General features: G+C 48.2%; 1 protein-coding gene across 2 annotated transcripts in view; it reads right to left on the bottom strand.

Moving 5' to 3' along the window:
- Positions 1–3,404: 3,404 nt before the first annotated feature.
- ASH1L (ASH1 like histone lysine methyltransferase) overlaps positions 3,405–14,013 on the bottom strand; it is a 111,151-nt gene continuing 100,542 nt past the window's right edge. For both annotated transcript variants that reach the window (XM_082275397.1, XM_082275398.1), the window contains exons 21-28: positions 13,310–13,396; positions 13,143–13,233; positions 12,742–12,880; positions 11,449–11,621; positions 11,187–11,353; positions 10,092–10,132; positions 9,724–9,998; positions 3,405–3,609 (exon numbers count right to left, since the gene is read on the bottom strand). In XM_082275397.1, coding sequence (XP_082131523.1) covers positions 3,518–3,609; positions 9,724–9,998; positions 10,092–10,132; positions 11,187–11,353; positions 11,449–11,621; positions 12,742–12,880; positions 13,143–13,233; positions 13,310–13,396 — 1,065 coding nt within the window. In that variant the 3' untranslated portion in view covers positions 3,405–3,517. The remainder of the gene's footprint in view (positions 3,610–9,723; positions 9,999–10,091; positions 10,133–11,186; positions 11,354–11,448; positions 11,622–12,741; positions 12,881–13,142; positions 13,234–13,309; positions 13,397–14,013) is intronic.

The following is a 14,013-nucleotide window of genomic DNA, read 5'->3' as shown; positions in this document are numbered from 1 at the left end:
CACACACTCAGTGGAGGATCTCGGGAAGGGAACACCACACACACTCAGTGGAGGATCTCGGGAAGGGGACACCACACACACTCCGTGGAGGATCTCGGGAAGGGGACACCACACACACTCAGTAGAGGATATCTCGGGAAGGGGACACCACACACACTCAGTGGAGGATATCTCGGGAAGGGGACACCACACACACTCAGTGGAGGATATCTCGGGAAGGGGACACCACAAACACTCGGTGGAGGATATCTCGGGAAGGGGGCACCACACGCTCATTGGAGGAAGGGCGAACCATTGATGTAATCCTGCGAAGAATACACCACACACTCTGTGGAGAATATCTCGAGAAGGGAGTAACACACACACTCGGTGGAGGATACCTCGGGAAGGGGACCCCACACACACACTCGGTGGAGGATATCTCAGGAAGACACCACACACACTCAGTGGAGTATATTCCGTGTAGTGAGCGCCACACACATTCAGTTCAGTACATTGTGGGAAGGGGTGAACACCACAAACATTTTGTAGAAGATATCACAGGAAGGAGGCTACACACACTTGGAGAAAAATATTGGATGAAGGGAGAACTATTGAGTTAATCCTGCGAAGACACCACACTCAGTGGAGGATCTCGGGAAGGGGACACCACACACACTCAGTGGAGGATATCTCGGGAAGGGGACACCACACACACTCAGTGGAGGATATCTCGGGAAGGGGACACCACACACACTCAGTAGAGGATATCTCGGGAAGGGGACACCACACACACTCAGTAGAGGATATCTCGGGAAGGGGACACCACACACACTCAGTGGAGGATCTCGGGAAGGGAACACCACACACACTCAGTGGAGGATCTCGGGAAGGGGACACCACACACACTCCGTGGAGGATCTCGGGAAGGGGACACCACACACACTCAGTAGAGGATATCTCGGGAAGGGGACACCACACACACTCAGTGGAGGATATCTCGGGAAGGGGACACCACACACACTCAGTGGAGGATATCTCGGGAAGGGGACACCACACACACTCAGTGGAGGATATCTCGGGAAGGGGACACCACACACACTCGGTGGAGGATATCTCGGGAAGGGGACACCACAAACACTCGGTGGAGGATATCTCGGGAAGGGGGCACCACACGCTCATTGGAGGAAGGGCGAACCATTGATGTAATCCTGCGAAGAATACACCACACACTCTGTGGAGAATATCTCGAGAAGGGAGTAACACACACACTCGGTGGAGGATACCTCGGGAAGGGGACCCCACACACACACTCGGTGGAGGATATCTCAGGAAGGAGGCACCACACACACTCGATGGAGGATATCTCAGGAAGGGGGCACCACACACACTCGGTAGAGGATATATCAGGAAGGGGGCACCACACACACTCGGTAGAGGATATATCAGGAAGGGGGCACCACACACACTCGGTAGAGGATATCTCGGGAAGGGGGCACCACACACACTCCGTAGAGGATACATCAGGAAGGGGGCACCACACACACTCGGTAGAGGATATCTCGGGAAGGGGGCACCACACAAACTCATTGGAGAAAGGGCGAACCATTAATGTAATCCTGCGTAGAATACACCACACACTTTGTAGAGAATATCTTTAGAAGGGGCACCACACACACTCAGTGAAGGATATCTCGAGAAGGGAACACCACAAACTCAGTGGAGGATATCTTGGGAAGGGGGCACCACACACACTCGGTGGAGGATATCTCGGGAAGGGGTCACCACATGCACACCCGCACAGGTAACATCGGAGATGTGAGGAATTAGCGGAACAAAAAGGAGCAGACAAGAAGCGAGGCGTGCCGAGTAGGAAAACCAGGACTTTTTCTGTTTAATACTAGATTCTCAGGAGCTGAGACTGCAGAGTACATCCATTGCTAGAATCGGGAATACAGAGATTTTTACAGAGATTAACATCAAAACAATCCACTAAGGTTATGTCTCTTCTCTCTTTGTAAAAATGAAAGAAATTAGCAGCAAATTACAGAACCCGATGGGGCCGGGCGCGCCACTCTGTAGTGCTTCTAGACTGTAGAAACCTTCTGCTTCCATTATTATTATTATTATTATAAAACAACAAAAATGACATTTCTACACCGGTAAGAAAAAAAACCAAAAAAACAAAAAACCTCAGAAACACAGGCACACACACAGAGGAATATATATATATATATTTATATCGCTGCTCGCTCGGAATCCTGTGATTGTCAGTCGGAGCCTTGTCGTCGTCTTCTCGTATAATGACTCGATTATAATAAATTGATTTCCCTTTATTATTATTATTTTGCCGTGAAAATGATGTGGAAGTGGGTGAGCCGCAGAAAGTATTACATACTCCACACCGGCTTAGCAGTAAGAAAATATTCAAAACACTTCTCTGGCTTTTTTTTTTTTTTTTTTTAATAAAATATTCTTATTATTCTTCTTCTTTTTATACTGAAAGGAAATTTCATTTTTCTCTGTCAGGAGCTGGCGGCCGGGACGACAGAACACGGAGCTGTATACGTCAGACGTGGCTCCGCGGAGCCCACATGTATAGTATTGCTTTACACCCACGCTTATATACTCATGTATATATATATATATAATATATGTATATATACACACCCCATACTTGGCACATTATTAAACAATCTCTTTTTTTTTCTTTTTCTTTTTTTTTTATAAGGACATTAAAACCGACAAAACAAAATCCTTAGGCTTTGCTTGAGTTTTGTAACCTCCGTTGGCCAGGACGTCCTTGTTCCCAGGCGCTGGGAGGTTATGGGGGCCCTGCAGTCCATCTAGGGGGATGGGGGACGTATGGACTCTTGTCCAGGTGGGGGCGCTCTCTCTATATTATGTGAATTGTTCAGGTAAAGTGCCTCTTCGCGGTTGTCCGATATTAGGGGAAATAAATATAGGCGGATCTGATGGGATGGTTGGCCATCTGTGTCTGAGCTGCCATAGATATGCCGTAGCCAGGGGGGCCTTTTATCATCTACACTCCCCCAGAGGGAACATGGCCGCCCTGTAATGAAGGAGCACTCAGAGGGAGTCCAGCTTCCACCCTGTATATCCCAATTGGACGCTGAGGTTCCAGTTTGCGGCACAGATATTCCTTCATCCAGTTGGGAGAGATCCCCCTTCCTGTGGTCCTCCAGGATGGCCGCCATGTTGTTCGGAGAGGAAAAGTGCTGTTTCTGGGCAAAGTGCGTAAAAGACTGGACAGGTGGGAAGGACAGCGGAGACGTCTAGCAATGAGCTGGGAAGAAGTGACCACACAGCACAGGAAGCCGCCATGACAGGGCCTGCAGGGCTCTGCCCACAATGCTTGCAATACGCACACAGTGCACAATGGGCTCCGGAACATTCTCTGCTCCTTCTGGGTGATGGTAAGTGCTACGCCAGACAAGGGGCCTCCCACCCCCCCCTGCAGGGTTCATAGTGATGTCCTGCGGCCTCCTCTACATTCTGGACACAACAGGCCCCGCCCTCACTTCCTGAAGACGCATTCGGGTAGGTTGAGCGTGCGTCTCCTCAGCTTCCTGCAGGGACCCTCCTCCAGCAGATACGTCACATCGATGGCTGCAGAGAGAGAAAGATAGAGCAGGCGTGTCAGGAATAACCAAAGTGGTCACAGCCCCTCCCCCGAGATTACAGGCACCACCCATCTGAGTAGAAATAACCAATAAGATGTGAACGCAGCAATACTAACTGAAACCTGACGAGATTCGGAATCGGTCAGATTCCCCAATGTGCATATAATATAGTGAATGTATTGTGGGTGGAAAGGGAAGGGATAAATGGCACCATCATCCCTCGGAAAGGAATTTTCTAGGTACAAATTCCTCAGCAACCATGTAACTGTTACAATGACACAAAATGTATTTGCAATTTACTTTAAAACCAATAAAAAAGTAATCTAGAAATCTTGACAATATGTTCTATACATAGTAATGATGTTGAAGAATAGACCTTTACACATAATTCCTGATGAAGCCAGAATGGTGAAACCTGTAGGAGGGATACTAATAAAATATAAAAAAAAAGACCTAGAAGATTCAAGAAACACAAATCTATATACATGAGATGATCCCCAACCAACCAACAATAATTCTGCCTCCCACAGACTGGTTACAGTAGGTGGGACACAGATTAGTCCTGTCAATGTAAGAAGGAGCTCCTAACGACAACTCGTTATTTGTATAGAAGACACCCGTCCACAGAATCTCTTTCCTCCAATCACACCTCACCATCATGGGAAGACCAAAGAGCTGTCAGAGGAGGTCAGGGAGAAGATTGGAGACCGGCACAAGGCTGGGGATGGCTACAAGAATATCAACAAGAAGTTTGGTGAGAAGGAGACAACTGTTGGGGCGATTATTCACAAATAGAAGAAATACAAAATAACCATCAATGGCCCTCAGTCTGGAGCTCCATGCAAGATTTCTCCTCATGGGGGAGGATTGAAGGGGGAAGAGAGAAAGGCCATTTTAGTTATAAATAAAATATTTTTAATATAAAATGCATTGGTAATGAAGCAGATGGTCAAACATGGTCTATTTCCTCTTTTCTGTAGACCACCAGCTACTCACCCCTTCATTTACAAGATTGCCATCTCGGCCATTGAAGACGTATTCAGCCAACGAGCCTTGGAAGTGACAAGTCTATGTGAATGACCATCCGCAAATCAATGAATGTCACCAGAGACTCAAATGGGACTTCAAAGGAATTTAGTTAGCCAGATGCCACCCACTTCAGAGCATATAAATTGTAATAGAAAGTCCTTAGTCAGTCAGAGCTCCTGTATTCCGTTATAAACCAACACTACGTAATGTGATTGTGGTGCTCTGCAGGCGTGTATTTCTACATCGATGTATTTATTATACAAGCATGCATTTTATAATCTGGTTTCAACAGTCAAAAGGTTACTGAAACCCTTGAGTTTTCGGGGTCTCCCCTACAGGATGATCATGGGAAAAGTGAGGGATCCGCCCAGAACTACATGGGAGGAGCTTGTGAAGGATCTCAATGCAGTTGGAACCACAGTCACCAAACACACCATTGGTAACACAATACACCGCCATGGACTGAAATTCTGCAGCTCCCGCAAGGTCCCCCTCCCCCTCAGGAAGACACATGTACAGCCCTGCTGAAGTCTGCCTATAAACATCTAAATGATTCAGAGAAGGATTGTGAGAAAGTGCTGTGGTCAGATGAGACCCAAATTCAGCTCTTTGGCATTAACTCGACTTGCTGTGTTTGGAGGGAAAAAATGCTGACTATGACCCCAAGAACACCTTCCCTACAGTGTCACCCTCCCCTACAGTCACCGTCCCTACAGTGTCACCCTCCCCTACAGTCACCGTTCCTACAGTGTCACCCTCCCCTACAGTCACCGTCCCTACAGTGTCACCCTCCCCTACAGTCACCGTTCCTACAGTCACCGTCCCCTACAGACACCGTCCCTACAGTCACTGTCCCTACAGTGTCCCCCTCCCCTACAGACACCCTCCCCTACAGTCACCATCTCTACAGACACCCTCCCCTACAGTCACCTTCCCTACAGTCACCTTCCCTACAGTCACCATCCCTACAGACACCCTCCCTACAGTCACCATCTCTACAGACACCCTCCCCTACAGTCACCATCCCTACAGACACCCTCCCTACAGTCACCATCTCTACAGACACCCTCCCCTACAGTCACCTTCCCCTACAGTCACCTTCCCTACAGACACCCTCCCCTACAGACACCCTCCCCTACAGACACCCTCCCCTACAGTCACCGTCCCTACAGACACCATCCCTACAGACACCATACCTACAGTCACTGTCCCTACAGACACCCTCCCCTACAGACACCCTCCCCTACAGTCACCGTCCCCTACAATCACCGTCCCCTACAATCACCGTCCCTACAGTGTCCCCCTCCCCTACAGTCACCATCCCTACAGTCACCGTCCCCTACAGTCACCGTCCCCTACAGACACCGTCCCCTACAGACACCGTCCCCTACAGTCACCGTCCCTAAAGACACCCTCCCCTACAGTCACCGTCCCTACAGACACCGTCCCTACAGACACCGTCCCTACAGACACCCTCCCCTACAGTCACCATCTCTACAGACACCCTCCCCTACAGTCACCTTCCCTACAGTCACCTTCCCTACAGTCACCATCCCTACAGACACCCTCCCTACAGTCACCATCTCTATAGACACCCTCCCCTACAGTCACCATCCCTACAGACACCCTCCCTACAGACACCCTCCCTACAGACACCCTCCCCTACAGTCACCTTCCCCTACAGTCACCTTCCCTACAGACACCCTCCCCTACAGACACCCTCCCCTACAGACACCCTCCCCTACAGACACCATCCCTACAGACACCATACCTACAGTCACTGTCCCTACAGACACCCTCCCCTACAGACACCCTCCCCTACAGTCACTGTCCCTACAGAGACCATCCCTACAGAGACCATCCCTACAGACACCGTCCCTACAGTCACTATCCCTACAGCCACCATCCCTACAGCCACCGTCCCTACAGCCACCGTCCCCTACAGTCACCGTCCCCTACAGTCACCGTCCCCTACAGTCACCGTCCCCTACAGTCACCGTACCCTACAGTCACCATCTCTACAGACACCCTCCCCTACAGTCACCTTCCCCTACAGTCACCGTACCCTACAGTCACCGTACCCTACAGTCACCATCCCCTACAGTCACCATCTCTACAGACACCCTCCCCTACAGTCACCCTCCCCTACAGTCACCTTCCCCTACAGTCACCTTCCCCTACAGTCACCCTCCCTACAGTCACCATCTCTACAGACACCCTCCCCTACAGACACCCTCCCCTACAGTCACCTCCCCTACAGACACCCTCCCCTACAGACACCCTCCCCTACAGACACCATCCCTACAGACACCCTCCCCTACAGTCACCGTCCCCTACAGTCACCGTCCCCTACAGTCACCGTCCCCTACAGTCACCGTCCCTACAGTCACCGTCCCTACAGACACCATCCCTACAGACACCGTCCCTACAGTCACCGTCCCCTACAGTCACCGTCCCCTACAGTCACCGTCCCCTACAGTCACCGTCCCCTACAGTCACCGTACCCTACAGTCACCGTCCCTACAGTCACCATCCCTACAGTCACCATCCCTACAGTCAGGCATGGAGGTGGAAACATGATGCTTTGGGGCTGTTTCTCTGATAAAGGTACAGACTGACTTTCCCGCATTGAGGGCCTGGGGCCATGTATTGTAAAAATCTTGGAGGAGAACCTTCTTCCTTTAGCCAGAACACTGGAGATGGGTTGTGTATGGGTCTTCCAGCATGACAATGACCCAAAATGTTGGATTAAGGTTCACACAAAACATACCGCCAAGGTAACAAAGGAGTGGCTCAAGAAGAAGCACATTAAGGTCATGGAGTGGCCTAGCCAGTCTCCAGACCTTCATCCTATAGAAGATTTATGGAGGGAGCTGAAACTTCGAGTTGCCAAGCGACAGCCAAGAAACCTTAAAGATTTATAGAAGATCTGTAAAGAAGAGTGGAGCAAAATCCCTCCTGAGATGTGTGCAAACCTGGGGGCCAACTACAAGAAACGTCTGACCTCTGTGCTTCCAACAAGGGTTTCTCCACCAACTACTAAGGGGATCAAATACTTATTTTATAAAAATTATACACCCGCCATTTCTTTGTAAATGGGCAAACTGACACAATCTGCAGGGATCAAATCATTATTTCCCGCACTCTATCCAAGTATATGGATGTGTAATAGGGAATAACCCTAAAGTATGGGTTAGGAGGACCCAAGACCAAGAATCCTCCACACCTAAGGAAATCGAAAAGGAAAAAAGAACCAGAGATCCAGCGTAATCACTAGAGGCCCAGTAGGATTCCTGGATAAGAATAGAGACAAAAACAAAAGATAGAAACACTAAAGAACAAAGACAAAGGAAAAGATAGAAACACTAAAGAACAAAGACAAAGGAAAAGATAGGAAAAAGTGAGAGCTGGTACCATACGAATATGTTGTATAACTCAGTAATACATCATGTATATAAAACAATCAAAACTTTTATTCTGTAATTAAGATCCAGGAATCCTACTGGACCTCTAGTGGGTACACTGGATCTCCGGTTCTTTTTTCCTTTTCTATTTCCTTAGGTGTGGAGGATTCTTGGCCTTGGGTCCTCCTAACCCATACTTTCGGGTTATTCCCTATTACAAATTCAATTGGGATGTAGGTACCTTGTTTATTAGTAACACATCACCACAATCGCCTTTCTATGTAGTATATGGATGTTTATTATTTTCCCGCCCTCTATCCTATGTATATGGATGTGTACTATTTCCCGCACTCTATCCTATGTATATGGATGTGTATTATTTTCCCGCACTCTATCCTATGTATATGGATGTGTACTATTTCCCGCACTCTATCCTATGTATATGGATGTGTACTATTTCCCGCACTCTATCCTATGTATATGGATGTGTACTATTTCCCGCACTCTATCCTATGTATATGGATGTGTACTATTTCCCGCACTCTATCCTATGTATATGGATGTGTACTATTTCCCGCACTCTATCCTATGTATATGGATGTGTTTGTTGATCCTTTAGGTCTTTTTTGTATATTTTATTGGTATCCCTCACACACAGATGAAGCCAGAATGGTGAAACCTGTAGAAGAGGTGTAAAAGACTGTTTGGTATCCCTCAAACACAGCTCCTGATGAAGCCAGGATGGTGAAACCTGTAGAAGAGGTGTAAAGGACTGTTTGGTATCCCTCACACACAGCTCCTGATGAAGCCAGGATGGTGAAACCTGTAGAAGAGGTGTAAAGGACTGTTTGGTATCCCTCACACGCAGCTCCTGATGAAGCCAGGATGGTGAAACCTGTAGAAGAGGTGTAAAGGACTGTTTGGTATCCCTCAAACACAGCTCCTGATGAAGCCAGGATGGTTAAACCTGTAGAAGATGTGTAAAGGACTGTTCTTCGTTATTATGTATACAGAATATTGGCCAGATTTCTATATTTCTTTTTTATTGGTTGTAAAGTAAATTGGAAATAAATGTTGTATCATTGTAACAGTTTCCTGCTTGTTGAGGACTTTTCCCCTAGAAAATCCCATTCCAAGTACCTTGGTTGGTTCTCAAGGTGCATAATTTTGGACGGCATCCTTGTCAGGTGATTCCCATTTCCCCCCTCCCCCCCCAGTTGTTGAACTCACTACATGCCAGAGACCGCTCTCTTACTGTTATTTGGGGCCCCAGGACTACCGATTGATTGCTTGTATGTGAAAGATAACACCATGAACATGGTGTCCGGGGGGAGGGGATTTAATAACAGGGTCCTCTGAAGCCTCGGGGTCCCTGCTCTGGAGATCCCCACTGTATAAGGGTGTCAGCGTCTCGAATACTCATCCGGAAGTCACCTGTGCAAGTTGTACAGAAACTCCGCCCTCCAGACAACCCGACCCACAGTGAAGGTGAAGACCAGCCCCAGTGGCTGTGCATCAGGGGGCGTGGCTTGGGAGGATCTCAGGCTGGGATTTTAGATCAGGCGGGGGGGCGGAGTTTTCCATAGAACTTGCACATGTCCTGGTGACTTGGTGGTGTTGATGATGTTGCTTATATTGGGTCAGATGGCCTCTGATTGGTTGCTCACCGTTCTTGCTGGGTAGTTTGTCCAGCAGGTGGAGGAGGATCTGGTTGAGTTTGTCTCTTTTGGCTTGCTGTCTCTCGGGGGAGCAGATAGGTGGTGGGGGGATGTCACTCTCCACCGTGGCGCTATCTCCACCCTCCAGCTGCGTGGAGCCCACCTCTGAGTCCTCCTGTACCACGGGGTCATGGTTCACCATCAGATCCTCTATGAGAGGCATGGGGTCCTCCTGCTGGAGATCCGCGATGGGGGGTTTGGGCCGCTCGGACTTCCATGATGACCTATTGATAAACGGCACAGAAGGCGGGGTCTGGTGAGGGATGGACTAGCGGGATGAGAACATGAATGCAGATCAGTGAGGAGAGCACGCTCACCTGCCGCCGTTCCGCTTGTAATTATCTGGCACATAGTGAGGCTGGAAAACAAGATGGCGGAGGGTTACAATGCTGGAGTCACGGGGACCCCCATCCCTTCCCCCGCGTGCCACTCAGTTCAACTCCAACCAAAACCTTCCACTTCTATGGATGGAGCATGAAAGAGGCGGAGCTTCTTCTTCCTGTCCCTGTGACACCCGTACAAGAAATGGGGCGTGTCACCAGGACAGGAAGTTCTAAACTTTATTTCCTGTCCTGACAGGAAGTGAGGGGAACCTGACATGTGCAGAACCAAAACATTTCTTTCCTTTCCTTATTTCAAGAATTTTGTTTTATTTATTTTCTAATTCAATTCGACATTCAAATTTATTCTATCCTATTGTTTTTTTTTCTTTTGAGTTATTTTCTATTCTATTTTCTTATTTTCCTATTCTATTCTAAATCAAATTTATTCTATTCAAAATTCGAAAGACGTTTATATTTTATTTTACTCTATAGTTTTATTTTCTATTCGAATTCAAAAGATGGTTATATTCTATATATTTTTACTCTAAACTATTCTATTCAAATTCATGCTATTGGAAATTCAAATTTCAGAAGAGTTATAGATTTTTTTTTAATTTTATTCTATTGTTTTTTCTATTCTATTCTGATCTCCTCAATTCCATTAATTTCTATTAAATTCTTTTATTTTCTATTCTATTATTTTCTAAATTTTTTTTATTCTCTATTCTATTAAAATGTATTCCTTTATTTTCTATTCTATTTGATTCTTTTCTGTTTTACTCCATTATATTATTTTCTATTGCTATATTCTCTACTCTATTTTATTTGTTTCAGAATTGGATTCTAATTTCGGCCGAATTTCGTTATTTTGGATTCGTTGAAATTTGTTACCTTTGGAAATTTGGATACATCCGAATAACAAAAAATGTATACGAATTTAGTTTTGGAAGGAACGGAAGAGCACAGGTCTAAGGGTAACTCCCCTCCCCCCCTAAGACCGACATAAAAACCCTTCCCTGCTCCATCAGATGTTTGGCCTGGAGGTCCACCCCACCCCCTCCCGGGAGTCAGAGGAAAGGCGCTACTTACAGAGAAGTCTCTTTTTGGGGCCATCTTCTTGGAGAAGTGGTCGAAGGCGTAGCTCTTAGTGCAGACCGGGTAGCGGTTCCGGTGGATTTTGTAGAATAAGTGCGCCGATTTGTCCAGCCGGTAGTCACAGATGTAAACGTCTTGCTCCTTCACTCCCTTCGGCCGACCTGTGGAGAAGACATAGAAGGTGTCACAGAAAAGGTGTCCTGTGCGTCCCGTACAACTGACGCAGCGAAGGACTCCGCCATGGGGTGGCACTCACCTTTGCAGTACGTATACAGGTCCAGCACGCAGCATGTCCCCACCACGGCCTCCAGCGGGATGATCTCGTACAGCGGCATACGGAAAAGCTCGTTGTGGTAAAACTTGCGTGATGGCGCGTGGTGCGTCTCGTGGGGCCGAAAATAATGGTGACCAAAGGCGAATCGTTCACCCCTATGGAGGAATAAGAAACATGATGCACATATAGGGGGGGATAATGGGAAATCCTTTGCTTAGTCCCATTGAAGGACACCGGAATTCATACTGCTTGGTTATACTGCCACCTACAGGACGATTGGTAAACTGAAAATCTGTAGGCCAGCCCCAGGAAAATACCTCCTCCTCCCAGCATGCCTCAGTTTGTAGCAAGCACTACCTACAGTGAGGGGAGGGATCGGAGTCCCTCAATGGACTCCAAGAAAAGGAACTTCCAGTGAATACAATAAACTTTCTTTCTCTCTGGCCCATTGATAGATACAGGAATTCAGATCCAGTCTGGATGTCCACAAGTAGTCCAACTAAAGGGTGGACAACACAGACTAACAGGCCCAGAAATTACTGGGGAATCGCCAGTGGCCAAGAGGCTGCCTGAGGGACCAACGCCCAAATCTGAACCGGATGAGGCCGAACCCCTGACTAGATAGGAGAACCACTAACACAACCAGCGAAGGGATCACCTGGAAGCTCAGACCAGGAAGAAACCATCACCGCCAAAGGAAGGACTCCTCCCTTAATCAGAACCCACCAAAAACAGGCAGGGCAACAATTTCCCACAACCTGATAAGATCAACAAGAAAGGGGGCCAAGTCCTTAGAAGGAACTAAATAAAAAAGCAGGTCCTTCCTTTCCAGTGGCTACCAGTGCTTCAACCCCGACAGCCTTCCTCACCAGAGAAAGTCTTCAGAGACCAGGCAATGCCAATGCAGATACCTCAGGTCTGTACAATGCAGAGCCCAGGGGCCACAATCCAGCATGGCCTCCCAATCCTCCAGTCCAGCTACGGCCTCCAAAGTCAGGCAGGAAAGACCAGCCTGGAGATCAGCCCAAGCGGCAATGTAATGCGGAACCGTGATTGAAGTCAATGGAATCCAAAGAAACATGGTGAGCGAAGATCGGTTAGACTTTCCCCACCCCCAAGGACACCAGCTAAACACTAAGGCATGCAGGGTAGCGGCAGGGTTATCCTGGTGGTATAACCCGATAGAATGTGAATTCCTGTGTCCCTCAATGGAGGAGGAATGGAATATAGAAGACCCCGTGCCCCCCACAGGCAGATCCCAGGCAGCAGACTTACTTTTCATTCTTCCACAGCTTCTCTATGCGAAAGATGTCAAGTTTGTCGCGGTTGATGTGAGATAAGAGCCGGTAGGATTGTCTCACCGGTTGTCCATCTGGCGTCCGCCGGCTGTCCCTCATGAGATACACGCAGTCTCCTGGGAAGACAAACACAATGGAAGAGATGTGTCAGAGCCGTGTGACATAACACCCCTTCCCTGCACCGCTCTGTTTGTCCGTCGAGGTGCTTGGAGATACCGACTAATTTCCAGGTTTGGGGGATCAGGTGACCCCCCCCAGAATGCAGCCAATTGCCATGCCCAAACACTGTCATCAGGGGAGGGGGTGGAAAGTCAGCAGGGATTAGAGGATCCCATGTCTACAGGACGGTGTGGCAATGGTCTGCAGGAGGTGGCGTACCTTGTCGGAGGAGCAGATCGTCGCGCAGGAGGCAGATGAAATAGATAAATCCCGGCTGGGCGTAATGAGGACACGGGATCATGGGAACTTCCTGTAATAGAACATTCTGGGGTCACTCAGTGCACATGGTGGGAACTCACCCCATAAAAAAATTTGACTGTCCTTACCCGATCCACCGGCCGCAGGTCACACTGCTCACACAGGTAATGTTCCACGTCTGACGTCACCCCCATACAGTCACAGTGCTGCCAAACCTGTGGGGACAAACAAGAAGGAAAAGACGCTCAGGTGCAAGTTCAGAGCCTGGTGCAGGTCGGATCCGCCGTCCAAGCACAGAAATTTCCAAAGATAGAGACCGCACTCAAGGTGTAAAAACAATTGAACTCCTTTATTCTTCATAAATGAAGCAGACAGACAGACAGTGCACAAACAGACGTGTCGGGTAGACGCGATCTACAGCATCGTGAAACGCGTCTACCCGACATGTCTGTCTGCTTCATTTATGAAGAATAAAGGAGTTCAATTGTTTTCATCTTAAACACCTTGAGTGCGGTCTCTATCTTTGGAAACCTGTGGGGACACCAATGTCAATGGGGGGATGGGCAAACTAAGATCCCCCAACAAAAATACCCCCAACAATGAGACCCCCCACAATGAGAACCGCCCCAACAATGAGACCGCTCAACAAAGAGACTGCTCAACAAAGAGGACCCCCAACAATGAGACCACCCAACAAAGAGACTGTAACAGAACCACGCCCCACACTGTGTGGGCTTCCGTCAGTATACGGCTTCCTTCAGTCTTGAACATAGATATCAGATTTTCCTAGCCGCCCCCATACAAAGCTAGCCGACAACTTAGCTTGTTCTGG

The sequence above is a fragment of the Pelophylax lessonae genome (assembly GCF_965119305.1).
Source record: "Pelophylax lessonae genome assembly, chromosome: 13".
Taxonomy (NCBI): domain Eukaryota; kingdom Metazoa; phylum Chordata; class Amphibia; order Anura; family Ranidae; genus Pelophylax; species Pelophylax lessonae.
Note: the sequence above shows the minus strand (reverse complement) of the source record. Positions and strands in the feature narration are given on the sequence as shown.